At 37.9% G+C, this 18,812-nt stretch overlaps 1 protein-coding gene across 1 annotated transcript; it reads left to right on the top strand.

Moving 5' to 3' along the window:
• The first annotated feature begins 13,877 nt into the window (after positions 1-13,877).
• LOC113321759 (uridine nucleosidase 1-like) lies at positions 13,878-17,359 on the top strand. The gene is made up of 9 exons (XM_026569674.1): positions 13,878-14,093; positions 14,894-15,009; positions 15,130-15,189; positions 15,819-16,001; positions 16,091-16,195; positions 16,313-16,409; positions 16,522-16,629; positions 16,743-16,878; positions 16,962-17,359. Exons 1-9 carry the CDS (start codon positions 14,021-14,023, stop codon positions 17,068-17,070), a joined length of 987 nt encoding a protein of 328 aa, XP_026425459.1. The 5' UTR covers positions 13,878-14,020; the 3' UTR covers positions 17,071-17,359.
• Positions 17,360-18,812: the final 1,453 nt, after the last annotated feature.

Raw genomic sequence — 18,812 nt, 5'->3', positions numbered from 1 at the left:
ATAAATCTGTTGATGATGTTGATAATTCTGATTGTGATCTTTCCAATTTGATTGATGATTGTGAGCATGATGTGACATATGTAGATGAGTTAGAAGATTTTGATTTGATTGATAATGATATGCCTATTCTTCTACCTAAGTCACAATCTGATGGCCTTCCACCCAACCTAGATTTGGTTTGTACCAATATTGTAAAACCAATTTTTCTGAGAATGCCCAACCTAGGTTTGGAACTGTGTGCTTCCCAAGTCCTCTTGGACTATTTTGCTTCTAAGTATAATACATTTGAGGAACCACAGTTGGAATTAGCATGTTTGCCCGTCCCTAGCACAGTTCACTTTGAGCTAGACCTTGTACATGATGAACCCCCAAAACTGCGAGATTTTGTTTCCAAAATTTTATCCGTTGAAAAATCCAGGTTTGGGGGTAGCTCATTTTGTTTCACAGTTTCACTTGCGTTTATTTCCTGTTATATTTGTGTGAAGCTGTTGAAACCTCTACACTTTGTCTTTTGGGTTGATCCTCAACTCTTTAGATTGTTGGTGTATGGTGAATTTTTTGTATATAATCCAGTAGATAAAATTTCTTAAAAACCCTTTTGTTCCTTTTGTATATATTTTGCTAATCCAATATGATCTCGGCTGAAATATGTTGGATTTTTGCCTTGAATAAACGGAGTTTTAATTCTGCTTTCGCCGAAATCGGGTATTCTCTCTCCTTTTACTCTACTCAGTATGCCCCTTTCCATATGTTGCATTTTAATTCTTTCCATATTTTGAAACATTGAGGACAATGTTTAGTTTAGGTTTGGGGGTATAGAGTAGATGCCACGATAATATGCTATAATTGAAAACGAACTCCTTCTTCTTTTTGAAAAAATTGAAAAATTCCAAAAAAAATTGAAAAATCAAAATTCAAAAAAATTAAAAAATTAAAAAATCATAAAAAATGGAGCTCATTTACCTTGAAATGTTGACTCTTGTGCAAATATGTAATTTTTAGGAGTCTTAGTCTAGATATTTAGGCACCCTGATTCTAGCACAATTCACATAGTGATAAGAAATTTGCACGCGCACGATCTACCAATACATGTATGGCCTCGATCTTCAAGGTGTTGGATAGGAAGTTACGATTTCCAATCACTTTAGAATACTGAACGAAACTTGACTAGCTTGTTCTTTGGTTGGTTGGGATAGAAGGTGGAGGTTACATTAAGAAAGACAACCATCGAATTTAACTGGGTGCATCAAAAAGGGCTACCTCTTGCAAAGTGTCATGTAATCTTTTGTTTCCTTTTGTACATGTATCAAAAGTGTTTCCAAAAAAATCAAGTATTTATCAATTCCATCATCTCTTGTTCCAAAAATAAAAAGAGAATAGTCAATGTAAATAAGAGTCATGTAAAGAGTCATTTTGTTGTTTCATTGTAATAAGCAAGGAGGGTGTATGCCATTGATGTACAACGCGAGTAATTGTGAAATACCTCCAACTCATTCACAATTCTCGTAAAGTCCGGACAGCTAGCTAGATTTCGACCTCAGTTCTTAGCCTGAGAAACTATCTCTTGGTGATTAGTAGTCATAACTTACACATGTGTAGATACACTTTACACTCTTATCACATGTCTTTTTTTTGTTATCAGTGCTAGGATTGTGCCTTCGATAGCTAGATTGACATCTCCATTTTGTTGTGAGCTTAAACTGTTTTGCACATGTCACATTTGATGGAATCTGAGCTTATATTTTGACCTAGAACTTTGTAGGTACGTTCTAAGCAAACCTTCACGAGACTTCAACTCGTCCACTAGGGACACTTAGTGGTTTAAAAGGCTTAGTGCATACGCTAAATGCATTTGAGAGACCAGCGACAGTGGTATAGTTAGGATTTCCTTAGTTTTGTTTTACTTGAGGACAAGTAAAATTCAGGTTTGGGGGTATTTGATGAGTGCCAAATATTGTATATATTTATCCCTTTTTGTTGGCATTTAACTCATCTTTTATGCATTAATTCTACATTTTATCCCATATTCTGTATTTTCATTGTTTTCAAGAATAAATATTTTTATTAATTAATTTTGCATTTTTAGGTAATAAATAAAGTCTGGATGACTTGCGGAGCAAAAAGAGCAGAAAAGTAGTGAAAAGCCGGGAGAAATCACGCAAGGAAGCCGCGAAGAATGGTGCGCACAACCTCATTTTCTACACACAAAAACGCCTTCGTTCTCAGCCATCAGATCAGTTCTCAGAAGCATCCGATGGTCGCTCCTTCATAGAGCATCAAAATCTGAAGTCTCTGCCAAGCACCACAGCGCTGAAATTCCAAGCCTTCAGATTAGATGGTAGTTGAATCCAACGGTTGCTCCCTTGCTGTTCATCAAAGTTTGATATCTCCGCCTTACACTACAGCACCTAACCCCATCTGGAGCCGTCAGCTTCGTTGTATCACCTAATCCAACGGTCGCTCAGAGCTTGTTTACATCGTGCCGTTCGATTCAATTAGTAACTGATTATCCAACGGATCTCCTCGCTGCGCATCAACTTCAGATGATCCCGCCTCACACCCTAGCGACCGAACACCTACACCCTAAACAAACGCATCCCTTCTCCCAAAATCAACTGAGCTCCTTCTTCCCCGACATTTGCAGAGCCACCTCTCTGCCACCACCTTCCCCGACCATGTCCTGCCACCACCAGAACACCACCTCTGCCACTGCCGCTTCATCACCAAACACCATAGCCACCCTACATCAAAGACATCGAAACCCATCCATCCTATTAGCCTATTTCGCTAGTTTCACAAACCCTCTCAAATTTAGGGTTTTGAAATTAGGGAAATAGAGTTATAGGCATGACAGAGATGGAAGAAGAAGCAATAGAAGCATGGGAAGAGCAGGAGGAACAAGAAGAGAGCATGGGTCGTCGACGTGGGTGAAGAATTTTAGGTAAACCCTAACCCTAGTTTTCTCGGTTTTGGGAATTAGGGTTCGTCATTCCTTTTTTGTATAAATTGAGGGCTGGGTATTACTGTTGAGGTGTTCTTGGTTAGCCGAGATACCCCCTAATTGGGTTAATTCCAATGTCAATTTTACTGTTGATGATTCTGATGATTCTGAGTGTGAACTTGCTAATTTGATTGATGATTGTGAGCATGATGTGACATGTGTAGATGATTTAGGAGATTTTGATTTGATTAATAATGATGTGCCTATCGTCCTACATAAGTCACAATCTGATGGCCTTCCACCCAACCTAGATTTGGTTTGTACCCATATTGACAAACCGACTTTTCTGAGAGTCCCCAACCTAGGTTTGGAACTGTGTGCTTCCCAAGTCCTCTTGGACTATTTTGCTTCTAAGTATAATACATCTGAGGAACCACAGTTGGAAATTGCATGTTTGCCCGTCCATAGCACAGTTCACTTTGAGTTAGATCTTGTGCATGATGAACCCCCAAAACTGCGCGATTTTGTTTTCAAAATTGTATCTTCTGTAAAATCCAGGTTTGGGGGTAGCTCATTTGGTTTCACAGCTTCACGTGCTTTTCTTTCATGTGTGAAGTTGTTGAAACCGCTACACTTTGTCTTTTGGGTTGATCCTCAACTCTTTAGATTGTTAGTGTATGGTGAATTTTTTGTATATAATCCAGTAGATAAAAATTTTAAAAATCCTTTTGTTCCTTTTGTATATATGTTGCTAATCCAATATGATCTCGGCTGACATATGTTGGATTCTTGCCTTGAATAACGGAGTTCTAATATTGCTTTCGCCGAAATCGGGTATTCTCTTTCCTTTTTCTCTACTCAACATGATCCTCTTCATATGTTGTATTATAATTTTGTTCATATTTTGAAACATTGAGGACAATGTTTAGTTTAGGTTTGGGGGTGAAAAGTAGATACTTTGATAATATGCCATAATTGAAAACAAGAACTCCTTCTTTTTGAAAAAAATGAAAAAATCAAAATAAAAAATTAAAAATTGAAAAAAACATAAAAATGGAGCTCATTTACCTTGAAATGTTGACTCTTGTGCAAATATGTAATTATTAGGAGTCTTAGTCTAGATATTTAGGCACCCTGATTCTAGCACAATTCACATAGTGATAAGAAATTTGCACGCGCACGATCTACCAATACATGTATAGCCTCGATCTTCAAGGTGTTTGATAGGAAGTTAGATTGCCAATCACTTTAGAATACTGAATGAGACTTGACTAGCTTGTTCTTTGGTTGGCTGGGATAGAAGTTGGAGGATACGTTAAGAAAAGCAACCATAGAATTTGACCGGATGCATTCGATAAGGGCCACCTCTTGCTAAGAGTCATGTAATTATGTTTTTCTTTTTGGTTCATGTATCAAAAGTGTCACTATGTTGTAAAGATCAAAGTTATTTCTTCAAAAAAAAAAAAAAAAAATATCAAGTATTTATGTATTCCATGTTTTGTCATGTTAAAGACAATAGTTCTCTCTTGTTCCAAAAATAAAAGAGAGTAATCAATGTAAATAAGAGTCATGTAAAGAGTCATCTTTTATTGTTTTATTGTAATAAGCAAGGAGGGTGCAGCCATCGATGTATAACGCGGGTAAACTGAAATATCACCAACTCATTGGGTGAACATTCACAATTCTCGTAAAGCCGGACAGCTAGCTTGGCTTAGAATTCGGTTCTTAGCCTAAAAACTATCTCTTGGTGATTAGTAGTCATAACTTCAGATCTTTCTTTACACATGTGTAGATACAATTTACACTCTTATCACATGTCTTTATTTGTTATCAGTGCTAGGATTGTGCCTTTGATAGCTAGATTGACATCTCCATTTTGCTGTGAGCTTAAACTGACTTGCACATGTCACATTTGATGGAATCTGAGCTTATATTTTGACCTAGAACTTTGTAGGTACGTTCTAAGCAAACCTTCACGAGACTTCAACTCGTCCACTAGGGACACTTAGTGGTTTAAAAGGCTTAGTGCATACGCTAAATGCATTCGAGAGACCAGCGACAGTGGTATAGTTAGGATTTCCTTAGTTTTGTTTTACTTGAGGACAAGTAAAATTCAGGTTTGGGGGTATTTGATGAGTGCTAAAAAGTGCATATTTCTATATATTTTTCTTGGCATTTAACTCATCCTTTGTGCATTAATTCTACATTTTATCCCATATTCTGTATTTTCATTGTTTTCAAGAATAAATATTTTTATTAATTAATTTTGCATTTTTAGGTAATAAATAAAGTTAGATGAATTGCGGAGCGGAAAAGAGAAGAAAAGTAGTGAAAAGCCGGGAGGAATTACGCAAGGAAGCCGCGAAGAATGTTGTGCACAAGACCAAAAGGCTAGAAGTGGGCTTGAAGAGGAAGAAATTGTTCTTAAAGAAGAAATGGGCTCAGAATTATCCCAAGCCCAACTTATCTCCCAAACCAAAACCCAAATCCATAACCCACTTCTCATGTAGCCGTCAGATTGGATCCATATCATCATCCAACGGTCGCCTCCTCTTCGTGCATCAAAGTCTGAATTTCCTGACCAACACCACAGCACCTAACTCCATCTTGAGCCGTCAGTTTCGTTGTATTTTTGCATCCAACGGTCGCTCATGATCTGTCTCAATTTCTCCGTTAGATCCGTTTCAGAAGTTATCATCCCACGGTTTTGCTTTGCGATACATCAAACCTTGCTGATCCCGACACACACTATAACACCTAACCCTATATCCCATCAAACCAAACGCACCCTTCCCCTTTCTCCATCGAACCCATCTTCTCCTCCACCCCGTCACAGAGAACCACCATCACCTTCACCACCAACTCCGCCACCTCCACTGCCTCAATCACCACAACGAACACCATCATCACCCTACCACCCTAAACATCACCTCCACACTTCCCCCAACATCCCATCTCCCTAAATCTAGCTGTTATACCTAACCCACACTCATCTCACTGACCTAGGTGTGGGTTTGATACAACACTTCGATTTAGGGCGTCAAATGGAGCAGAATAGGGAGCAGAAGAAGCAGAGAAGAGAGAATAGGCATGGGTCGACATCAATTCAGGGATTAGGTGAGTGGAATTTTCAATTCAAAAATTAGGGTTTGTAAGTTAGGGTTTCGAAATTTGGGGATATTTTGTAAAACTATAAAAGGCAATTGATGTGTAGAGAGAAGGGTGTTCTTGGTTAGCCGAGATACCCCCTAATTGGGTTAATTTCAGTTTAATTTCAATGTCCTTTTAATTTCAGTTTCAATTTCTATTTCAATTTCAAATTACTCTGTCTGTCTACCATGTTTTAGTTCATCACTAGGAAGTAGATGAAGCCTCTATGCCACAGTGAAGTAAATGATTAGTTTTGTTCTTGATGAGCTTGAATTAGAACCATGGAGAATTGATTACTCAGTGATGATAGTAACCTGTGATTGGTGGTGCTGTAAGAAGACCACCAATGCTAGGGGTGAACAGGATTAACTAGGTGAGCAATTTTCTTTAGATATAGGATAGTTAGTCAATTAGTGATCAAATCCATCTGTGATTGATGGTGCTGTAAGAAGACCATCAATGCTAGGGGTGCATTAGTGAACTAGGTGAATAGCTTATCCTAGATGAAAGCCCAGAACACAAGGCAGGCCTGAACCTTCACCTTGTTTACTAAGGCCAAGAGCAAGACTTGCACTGGACATGATATAGCTGAGGATTTAGGTGGATTCAATATCCTAGTTTTCCCCAATTCTCTGTTTAGGTAGATTTTACTTAGAAAACAACAATAGCTCCTTCCAAGTCCCTGTGGACAAACCCTTTCTTCCCATCACTAGCTACAACTGACCCTGTGCACTTGCAGGTCAATTTGTAGGTTGTTTATAAAACCCACCAATGAGCGCATAGTAAATTAACCGTGGAAGAACGTAAGGAAGAGGATAGGTTATTTGAAGAAAAGTGGAAGGAGGATGGAATTATTTGGAAAATGTTCATGAAAGCATGGGACAAAACCGTTTGGTCGATGACCGAGGAAATTTACGAATGTAACTTGAAGAAATTTGAGGATGAATACGGCACGGACTACCCAAAACCGGTTGAGTATTGTAAAAAACAATGGTTAACGATTAAGGAGAGGTTTGTGTGCATGGACATATGAATATCGTAACTTCAAGAACGAGGCGACAAGCATTGCGGAGGGGTCTCATGGTCGACTAAAGAAAATACTAATTGGTAGTCAAAATGGAGTTGTGTCGATCCAAAAAGCAATCCATGAATTCACCAATCGTGATCTCGTAAAGATTAGGAAATGTATGCAATTTAGTGTACACCAATTCCCGATGGAACATATTAAGGAAAAATTGCTTCTAAGGGGAGTTATTCATAAAGTTTCAAGATGGGCAATAAATCGCATGATGAAACAATTAAAGTTATATAAAACTTATGATGACGAGAATGCGGTTTGTGTTTGCAAGGATATGATAGGTATTGGACTCCCGTGTCGTCATAAGTTGGGTAGGTATGTTGAAGTGATTGACATCAATGATATTCATCCATTTTGGAAGCAATTAAATTTCACTCCGAACACCCCGGTAGTTGATGGTCCGTCTTTCTTGGAGTCGGAATTGTGTGCACGAATAGCCGAGCGTTACGCTACATCAAACGGCACCAAAAAGCAAATATTGATGCATAATTTGGAGGAAGCCCTTCACCCTTGTTTAAGGGAGGTTGATGAACCTATTAAGTAAAAGAACACCGGTAGGCCGAACACCGAAGTGTCGAGGACCATCCAAAGAAAAGAGTTGAAGGAGTATTTGTCTAATAAAAGAATATTGTCTAGGCACGAGCGTTCGGAAGCCGAATTTGAAGATGATCCGGAACCTAAGAAAAGAGGTCGTCCAAGAAATGATCAAAGTGGACCAACCACCCGACAAGAACGGCCAAAGATCTCTACAGAGCCTTCTCAAGTAAGTCAACCCAATGTTTTCGAAGAAGTTGTTGAGCAAATGAACGCCTCGCAACAAACCCAACCAATGGAAATTCTTACTATAAAAGAGGACAAAGGTACTCTTCGTTGCCCTAGAGATATTAATGGAAGATCAAATCGATCCACATATACAATATACAAAGAGTATTTGGAAAAACTCCCTCCGCTTATCATTCCATTTGTTTTGTCGGCCGACGAGGTTGATGGGAATGGAAATTGTGGGTTCCACGTTGCTACGGAACAAATGGGTTACTTTAGAGAGGCGGATATCGAAGATGTCACCCAATGCCAATATTTAAGAAATAAGATGGCGGTACAACTAGTGAAGGACAAGGGTTTTTATATGTAGATGATGAGGCGAGGAGATAGATACGACAAAGAACAAGAGTTCAAAGACTTAGTTGCGCGTGTGAAGTGCCGAAAGGGATTGAAGACAATCGGATCCAAGTATTGGATGACAATGCCTAAATTTGGATATCTCCTAGCGGACGTTCTGAATTGCGTGGTTTCTTTGTTCCTCCTATGTGTGGACTTAGCATGACATTTGCACCCACAAGAACGGATTGCGACGAGTCGGTTAAAGATAGAAGAATCGTAATGGCATTTGTGAATTAAATGCATTTTATCGGTTTAAGAGTAAAGAAAGATTGTACGTTACTTCCGTTGAGTAAGTGGCACGATTACTTCCCGATGAACCATTGCAAGGATTGGGTGAAACAATATGAGTCCAACATGGTTGATTGGGATCGCGTTATGGACAACAACTTTCCCGCTGAGTTACTCGAATTGACCCCCTCGGATGATGACGATGTTTGATCGTTTTTTTTCGAACATGTAATTTGTACAAGTTTTTTGGAAACTTTTTTGTGAAGATATATGATTTAATCGGTCGCAAAAAATACAATGTTGTGTCCCGAATGTAGGAATCGGGCTCTTTAATTTTTCCTAACTATCCGATTATATGCATTTTGAACTCAGAACCCAAGAGAAATTGGAACACTCCTATATTCGGTAGTACATATACATATCTTACTTCCGAATGACGTGCCTTCGAAAGTATATTACTTCGTTTTACTTCTGAATATTATAATCGGTTGGTATTGATACACGTTTTAATTCCGAATATTATAATCGGTTGGTAATGATACACGTTTTGATTCTGAAACTATGTAATTAGAACAACAGTATTATAACACTTCAATCCGATTAATCATATTCGGGAATTCCATATTTTATCAAACCGCCGATTAATATTAAAAATTTGAATTTACAGCACTCAAACATCACATGTTATTCTTTTTTCCCAGTCCGAGATGCAACACTCAACGCGGCTTCGAAATGTAGAAACGACTCTCCTCTCCACTTGGAATAAGAATCTTGTGCCGCAAACCTGTCGTCTCTGTGCCTAGAAAGAATACGGTTGTACTCGGTGCACAATTTTATAACATGGTGCACCCTTGAAGAAACATGGGATGGTTCATAATTATGGCGTGGCTTCTTGTACTTACCAACAAAAGGACCCAATGAAACGTTAATCCAAAATATACGATCGTCCTGCTGTTCTTTGGGTAGATCTTTCACAATGTAATAATTTTTTATCCATTCGGTCTCTTCCTCAACTTGTTTTAATCTTTCTCTTTGATGGAATTGTTCTTGACCTCGCTTCTTAGCCTCGATTTCCTCTTCCTCCTCCTTCGTTGCCACTAACGATGGTTTAATTTTTTTGGGTTGTTTGTTCCTTTTTTGTATTTCTTCTTCCATTGCTGCAATTGATGTAGTTGTTCGCTTGCATCTTCGAAGTATGTTGTCGATTGATGATGGACTTGCCATTGAAAAGGTTTTTCATTCTGATTTTTTACTCAATAATAACTGAGAGGGGTTACCCTCCTTATATAGATTAGAGTTCCAACTGCTCTAATTTTTGAAAATATGGCCGTTGAGGTTTCTGAAAATATGACCGTTGAGGTTTCGTATCAATGATGCACTACAATCGGTTGCTAACCTCGGGTGGTTCTTCTACCAGTGTCGATAATGAAGTCATTCCTCTTATCCCAGTTATCAAGAACAGTAGGTGGGCCTGTTTGAACAATCGTGAGATTGTCACCACTAGAAGAGCACAACTCCAACTCCAATTGTAGTAATCCCCCATTTTCTCCTCAGGTTGATGTTGTATATATCCGTGTTGTCGCATCACCCTAGAGGGGTTATACATCACATATCATGTGGGGTGCCACAATGGTCCAAAATAAAGGGACAAGTCCGACCGAACATTTATATGCCCACTGGCTCGATCTTCCTTGTATGGATCAAAGCATACGTCTGAGGCCTTCAATTGGTCCAAAATCTCCCTCATGCGAATCAAATGCTGCTCTTTTGTCCTAGAACGGTTGTCTTCAAAATACTTTGTTCCTCTAGGAGTACCTTTGCACCACCCCAGGTTCTCTCCGTCCAACTTCAGGATAGGGAATTGGTCATAGATCCATGCCTATATACATAAGAAACCAAGTTTTAGTAAATAGATTGGGTATATTAGGTAGTAATTTCCAAACATTATTTCCGATTATATATAATCGGAAATAAAACTAAGTACCTATCCACCGAATAACCAACATTCAGAAATAGATATGGATCATTTCCTAACGAATATGCGTCATTTGAAGTTCAGTAACCTATAGTTTTTCTGGCCTGTATATTCGGTTCTAATATCAAAAGAATATTTCCGATTATATATAATTGGAAAACAAAATAAGTACCTAGCCACCGAATAACCAACATTCGGAAATAGATATGGATCATTTCCTAACGAATATGCGTCATTTGGAGTTCAGTAACCTATAGTTTTTCTGGCCTGTATATTCGGTTCTAATATCAAAAGAATATTTCCGATTATATATAATCGGAAAACAAAATAAATACCTAGCCACCGAATAACCAACATTCGGAAAAAGAGATGGATCATTTCCTACCGAATATGCGTCATTTGGAGTTCAGTAACCTATAATACTTTGGCCTATATATTCGGCAGTAACTCCCCAAGACTAAACTACGATTCTAAACAATCGGAAGTAAAACTAAGTAACATGTTCCCGAATATCCTACAATCGGAAGTAAAAATAAGTAACATGTTGCCGAATACGCATAGTTTGGAGTTATGAATATGCATCATATGTATTGTCTACCGAATAAATATAAAGTGAGTTATAGAGTTAAAGAAAAAACCTGAAATAGAGCCACGTTCCCGGCAACTTGGCAGGTTCCTAGCCTCGAAGCCTTTCCCAGCTCTTCCATCAAGAATGCTAGGCATGCCGTGCCCCTAGAATAGTCACCGACTTCATGGAGAGGATACAAAAGTTGTATAAGGTTGGCGTCGATCCGGTTTCCAGAAGTATTGGGGAATATGACACATCCCAATACACAAAGGAGATATGCGGTGGCAGCGTGGTTCACTTGCTCATCAGTTAACGTTCCATTCTTTTCCTTCTCCAAGGTGCCTCGGAACATATTCATCAAAGCTGTAATGTTGATTTGTCTTGTTCTGTAACTTGCATGCCTCCTAAACTCTGCTGTTGTTGTCTCTTCATCCCAAACTAAGCACTTTTTAGTTAGAGCATAAAGTTGTGCCCAACTTAACCGCTTTGTGTAATTAAACTTCACAGCTGTGCCTTGGTCGGGAAGGTTAAGAATCTGCACAACATCATCCGGGGTAATCGTCATCTCCCCAAACGGCATACGAAAAGTATCGGTCTCAGGATACATTCTCTCCACGAACGCCGATATGGCCACACGATCATGTTCCAACAATGAATTCTCGGCGGCATTAGCTAACCCCGAGTTGGAAAAAATTGACTTGAACCTTTCACATTCACCGGATAAAGGCCACGCAAGCATTTTTGTTGGTGCAGCGGTAGGTTTGAGTAGACGGACCACATCTTGATGATACTATTAAAGTACATAAAAAAATCCTTAATACAAATATTACGATATAACACATAGACAATACATTAATAAAAAATAGTAATTTTATTACCTCGGTTTCGTGTATTTCTCTGGCCCATGAGTCTTTGTATCCAAATAGCAATTTTCCTCCATCCGCCGGTAGCCCAAGGATTGTGCCTGCTGGAATACCCTTCTTCTTCAAGTGTTGAGGGACAAGATGTGATGCTTTCTTAGCAATATCCTTCTTTACACCATCTTTTCCTTTTTTGGCTTTTTGGGTAGCACTTGGTTGTCCTTCTTCTTCTACTCTTGGCACTTGATCAACTGGTTTAATTTCATGGTGGGGTGTAACTTGTGGAGCAGTTGGTTCTGCACTTTGTTGAGCGGCTTGTCCAACACTTGGTTGCACCCCTTGTTCACTGCCTTGTTGTTCTACACTTTGTTCAGCACTTGGTTGCACTCCTTGTTGACTGCTTTGTTCTTGTAAGCTTTGTTGAGCACTTGAATTATCTTTGGCACTCCTTTCCCTCCTAGCACTAGCCGTCACTTTCTTCCTCCTTTCTCGACTTTGTCTAAACAACAAAGAAAGGAACAATATTTACAAACTATACAATCGGAAGACAAAGTATGGAAATATAACACGAATGTACACAATCGGACGTAAGAAGACACATACTGTTCCCGAATACAAAACAATCGAAAGCTAACTAAACATATTTACAACCGAATATGCATCAATTGGACTTCAGAAGCTCTAAAATTTTCATCCTACACAACTATAACCCGAATGAACAAATTCGGAAGTAAGAAGACACGTATTTTTCCCGAATGAAAAACAATCGGAATATAACTAAACATGTTTACAACTGAATATTCATCAACTGGGGTTCAGAAACTTATCCTACACAATCGGAGGTATAAAACATTATATTGTCTTCCGAATAAATACTGGCCCCAAAATGGGATTTTTCCTATATCAGAAATTTTGAGATTTTTTCAATATATATATATTCGGTAGTGAGTGTACTTCCGAATACTATGTGTCTACTTAAATATATTCGGGAGCCAAAAAATTCATTAAACTACCGATTATTACCAGTTTGTATCCAGGAAGATATGGCCAACAATATTCGGTCGATAACCATCAAATATTTCTCCCGAATACTGTCGATGTTCTTGAGAAATGAAGAACACGACTACATTCGGAAGTAAATAAGCATGAATATTGCCCGAATCTGGATAAATAACCGAAAACCCTAGAATTTTTTTTCTCGATTCGTCGAATTGAAGCGAAATAAACCCCAAAAATGATAGATTCTTACCTAATTGGTGCCATTTGAAGTTGACGAAGTGTTTGACTATCGGAATCGCCACCACCGACTACATCGCCGGGTACTTCTTCTTCGCGTTCTTCTTCATTTGCAGCAACAATTTCTTTATTTCTTGCTAAAATCCCAATCTTTGGATCGATACCCCGAGCAACGTTTTTGGTTCTAGGTCTGTGGGTTTCATTTCCCTTATCCATTGTTTTATAAACGAATCGACGATGTTTTGATTTTACGATTCGCGACGATGTTTCTGTTGAACACAAGAACGAGGGAAAGTTTGTTTTTCTTCCACAATCAGAAGATAATATGAAACTGGAAGAAGAAGAGTTGAAATGAGTAGAATTTTTTTTGATTTGGTTTTTATACAGTGTTACCAGAAGGGCATTTATGTAACTTCAATATCATATAGGGTACCCCTTAACTAGAGTCTTTGGCTGGATATAAATTGATGGCCCCTAAATCCTTTCGGGTGGCCCCTAAAAACGCGAGGTTGTTAATCCGATTATAATCGAAGGAAAAGTGATCAATAATTTTGTGCCAACACGAAGCTTCGTAGGCAAAACTAATTGTGTCGCAATATAATTGGTCAAACAATCGCACCTCTCCCGCCTAACTTGTACACTAGGGGAAACCAATAAATAGATAGAGGTGGTTGATGTTTCACAATCCTCTCTCTATTTTTGTTTATTTGTTTCTCCCTTTCTCTCTCTTTCACTCTCTCTGGTTTCTTTCCATCTCTCTCGCACCCTCTCGAGAATTCTTTCTTCTTCTTCTTCGAAATTCTCAAAGTTGAGGGTGGGAGTAATGGGGGAGAGTAGCTGCTTGGGATTTCCTTCTAAACTTGATAAGATCATCATCGATACAGATCCTGGAGTCGGTATGTCTTATTCCTTAGGTTCTATTATATTTTATAATTCTGTAAGTGAAGATTGTAATCGGTGATATAAATAGGGAATTTTTTTATTGATTCGGTTGTTATTGGAGATTAATTGATTTGTTTTTGTTGAGAATTAGTGATATTTTTGTGGATACTTTGTAGTCAACAATGTAGAAGTTTGTTGATTTTACTTGCTGTTTGGAATTTTGGCTTTTTTTCATCGGAAATATTAGTTTAGGTTTTATAATTGTGTGGTGTGTTAGCTGAGAGTGCTGCATGCCAGCCCTTACCCATACGTTCAACTTTCAATCTATAAAAATGTCAAAGTTTATTTATTTATTGACTTTCCGTTGTGCCTCTTTGTGGTGTTGGACCAAGTGACTTTTATTGAATGGAATTTGAAGAAATTTTTTGCTTTTATCAGTATGCTATGCACTTTAATTTTCACATCCGTAAGGTTTTGAATAACAGTAGTTATCTTGCCTAGGAGGTTATTAGGGATCAGGGAAGAAAATTCAAAAAAATGTTAATGTTAAGGTACTCTTTCTAAGTGGCTGAGCAATAACTGATTTCCGTATCAATTGTTTTGCCGGAATATTTACTTTTCCAAGATTCTATGGTGGGTTTGAAATCGCATTACTAGGTTTAACTTTAAGGCATGGCCAGCAACAAAAAGTGCTCCCTTAAAAAGGAAAATTAAAGCAGAAGCAATCGCACACTTTTTATAGATGTGAAAATCGGTCTTTCAAAAAGCTTATAAAGTATGCTGTCTCTTAAAAGGGATTTCTGACTTCATGCAGATGATAGCATGGCAATCTTGATGGCATTTCAAACACCAGAGCTGGATATTTTGGGTTTGACAACAATTTTTGGTAATGTTACTACCAAAGATGCCACTCGTAATGCCTTGATACTGGTACTATCTCATCATCTATATTTTCAATTCACCTTTAACTTTTCTCATTATCCTTGTCTACCCTGTCTGGTTATTTAATCTTTCACCATTATTAACATTAGTTATTGTTTAAAAGGATAGTGTGAGACAGCAGGACGGACTGACGTTCCAGTGGCGGAAGGAAGCCTCGAGCCTCTAAAGGTAAGGGACTTTTGCTTGTTTCTCTGCCTAAGATAAGATATGTCTTTATCAAAATCATATCACGGTACCCAATTCATGTGAGTTTGAATGCTTAAGTTCCCTGCTTATAACATATTAAATCACTAGATACATTTCATTTACTATTTCATAATTTATCAGATGATTTTCTAATGTTGAGTATTCTAGAACTATAAACAAATCATTTTGTGAACAAAGATCCTTGCTAAATTGCTCTTCTAGCTGGAATTGGATTAATTTTCTGCCCATGTCAACACCAATAATGTTTTACTGTAATGATGCTTATACGGTAATGCATGCTGATCTTTGAGTTGTCACTTTTTAGACTACTTGAAAATGCTAGTGAGATATATATATATATATATATTTTGTTGATATAAGCTAAAGATAATTGCTGTTTTCTTTTTCTTTTCTTTTTTATGCCAAGAATTTTCCCTATCTAGTTTGTCTTAGTTTTTAGAGTTATTGTTATCAATGATGGCTAAAAGAAAATTGTAGCCTGCTCCTACCTACACTTTTACTTCTCCGAAGTTTTTCTTCAAAGTTTACAAGTTCTACCCTGTTTTTGGATAAGGTTTATAGAGAATTTACATTGTGCAACATATTTTCAGGGGGGAGCTCCTCGCATTTGTGATTTTGTTCATGGTTCTGATGGAATGGGAAATTTATCTCTGCCTTCTCCTAAGGGAAAAAAAGACGAGAAAAGTGCCGTAGAGTTTCTAGTTGATAAGATTTCTGAATTCCCTGGTGAAGTATCTATACTCGCCTTGGGTCCATTGACAAATTTGGCCTTGGTAAGTAGAAATATCGTCTCCATTGAAGCTTTCTTGTTTTGTGATGAGAAGTGTCATCAAGTTCATCAGATTTTATTTCTTCGCATCAGGCAGTTAAAAGTGATGCATCTTTCGCAAGCAAGGTGAAGAGAATAGTCGTACTGGGTGGTTCTTTTTTTGCATCTGGAAATGTCAACCCTGCTGCTGAAGCCAATGTAAGAGCTAGTTTTCCCACTTTTCCATCTTTTATTACACATGCATAAGTTTGATGACCGCCGTTCTTAATCAACAAGTGAGTAACATAAAGTTGGCCTTTATCTTTAACTTTGTAGATTTATGGAGACCCAGAGGCAGCTGATGTTGTTTTCACTTCTGGGGCTAATATTGATGTTGTTGGCATAAACATCACAACGCAGTGCACACTAACAGGTATGCTCATACTGCCCACCCTCCAAGCCTCTTCAGTCCTTTTATCTCCTTTAAAAATTTAGTGACAATCACATGCTACCTCACTGATCCTCAATTTTGATCTATGTTCCAGATGAAGACCTCTCTGACTTGAGGGAATCAAAAGGAAGACATGCTCAATTCTTAAGTGATATGTGCAAATTCTATAGGGATTGGCATGTGAAATCAGACGGTTTATGTGGTATATTCACTACCCTAGAATGTTCATCTTATATCCAACTGTCCTCGTTTTCTTCTTTTACTTTTCCAGTTATGTTATCAGCAGAGTGACTAACTTAATTTTGATTAAATCAGGGATATTCCTCCATGACCCTGTTAGCTTTGTGGCACTAGTCCGGCCTGATCTTTTCACCTTCAAGAAGGGAGTTGTGAGGGTGGAGACACAGGGCATTTGCGTCGGCCATACTTTGATGGACCAAGGACTGAAAACGTACGTTATATCTCACATGCTCGGATTACTTTTTGATTTTGTGTTTCTCCAACTAACTTTCATGTAAAACATTTTTGATGCAGATGGAATTCAAGCAATCCCTGGACAGGCTATTCCCCCATTTCAGTTGCATGGACAGTTGACGTAGATAAAGTTGTTTCATATGTTAAGGACCTTCTAATGAAACGATAACAACTCAAAGTGGTAAAGAAGTCCCACCAGGAGCATTCCAAGGCTATGGAAGGGAAGATCAGCTTTCTTGGCCTCAGTCATCAACTACATGCCATGTGTTTATTCCTGCTAATTTTTCTTCCCATTGCCAACGACCAAATGCTGGAATTGTAGGGCTCATATCTTGGACTCGGTTGTTAAATTTCTTGCTAACAACTGAATGTTTGATATTGAAGGGTTCCTCTCATTCTACTGTATATCATGTGATTCAAATGCTATTCATTAAAGTAAAAAGTTTAAGTTTTATAATTACTCTTTTCACGGATATAATGTGATCTCGGAGAAATGAATAGGTGCTGGACAATAACAGATCACAATAGTTTGGTGGTGTATAGTCCTACCTCCATTTCTGGAAAAGTGTTATTTTCATTTTTTCAGTTTGGCCTATTTTCGTTTTTGGAAAAGTGTTATTTTCACTTTTTCATTTTAGCTGAAAAAGTGAAAATAACACTATGAAAAAGTGAAAGTAACATTTTTCCAGAAATGAAGGGAGTATACGGAAAGAGTGGAATGAACCTTTGATAACAAAAAGAAAAAGCAGAAGAAGCTCTGGCAAGCCTTACATGCCTTTTTTTCTACGAAATTTCTATTTGACCGATTAAAAAAAATAAAAATAAAATAACCGATCACAATAAACAAAAAGAAAATAACAGATCAGAATAAACAACAATGCCGGGAACACCAAGTTGATCGGGAAATCTGTCTTGCAACATAAAAATCTACTAATTCAAGTATAATCTATCACCGTTGAGACCTAAATTTGTTTTTTTCTCTTCTGAAAATTAAACGCCTTAATTTGCTTACTGGTCCTATTATATACCCCAGTTGATAAAAGGTTGGCCATGCTGAAGTTTTAGATGAGCTTAAACAACAAAAACAAATCTAAAACTTCAGCACGGGCAACCTTTTATAGTTTTATGAACTCAAACAACGATCAAAAAGAAAACAACAGCGAACAAGTCTTTAGAAAATTCCCACATTTATGACTTGTCAGCCACTAAACTAGAACAGGAAGATGAAATGGGGTTAGTATGTGTGTAATGTTAGTAATTAGCATGGTTGCATGGAATATACCGTCTCCACAACTAGGTATCCCGTCCAGTCATCCAAAGGCTTTCTGGATTAATCTAGAGAGATCTCCTCAAATCTGAGAGGTTTATCACAGACTTACAGATACTTTAGTTTGCCATAGAAATTGACCTAACATATGGATGTTTTTGACTAAGAAAAATGTTGAGATTGGCCATTTCGCCTAATTTACAGACATCATAAACATAATCAGGGTTTTTTTCTTTTTCCTTTTTGTTTCTTGAGAGAGCTTGTCAAGTCCATCGCTTTTTTAGTCAGTTTTGCGTGTCTGACAAAAACTTATACAGTATAACCGTAACCGAACCTCTTTGGTAGTCATTTCCCCTTTGTTAGTTTAGTCCATAGAAAACTTGGAAAAGTAGGGTTCCAGATAGGACTTCTTTGCAGCAAAGACATTTAAGCAGACACGTTCCAATATAAGATTTTCTCTGCTAAGGCAGGTTTAGCCATCCGAGACTATTCTAACAAGAAGCGCACGCCATCTATTTACTACCGTGTGCATAACATTAGTTTTATTAATCAACACAAGTACAAAAGTCCTTTCAGGGACATCTGAATCTTTATTGTAATCTTAAAGCAAAAGCTGGTAAGACATACATCATCATCAAAAATTG

Source organism: Papaver somniferum, chromosome 11, assembly GCF_003573695.1.
Source record: "Papaver somniferum cultivar HN1 chromosome 11, ASM357369v1, whole genome shotgun sequence".
In the NCBI taxonomy this organism is placed as follows: domain Eukaryota; kingdom Viridiplantae; phylum Streptophyta; class Magnoliopsida; order Ranunculales; family Papaveraceae; genus Papaver; species Papaver somniferum.
The sequence above is the reverse complement of the archived record's forward strand: the minus strand, read 5'-3'. Positions and strand labels throughout refer to the sequence as shown.

Coding starts and splice junctions, on each gene's coding strand:
- LOC113321759 (XM_026569674.1), top strand. CDS start 14,021: ATGGGGGAGAGTAGCTGCTTGGGATTTCCTTCTAAACTTGATAAGATC. Junction 16,410..16,521: donor AACGCAGTGCACACTAACAG/GTATGCTCATAC, acceptor TCTATGTTCCAG/ATGAAGACCTCTCTGACTTG. Junction 16,879..16,961: donor ATGGACCAAGGACTGAAAAC/GTACGTTATATC, acceptor TTTTTGATGCAG/ATGGAATTCAAGCAATCCCT.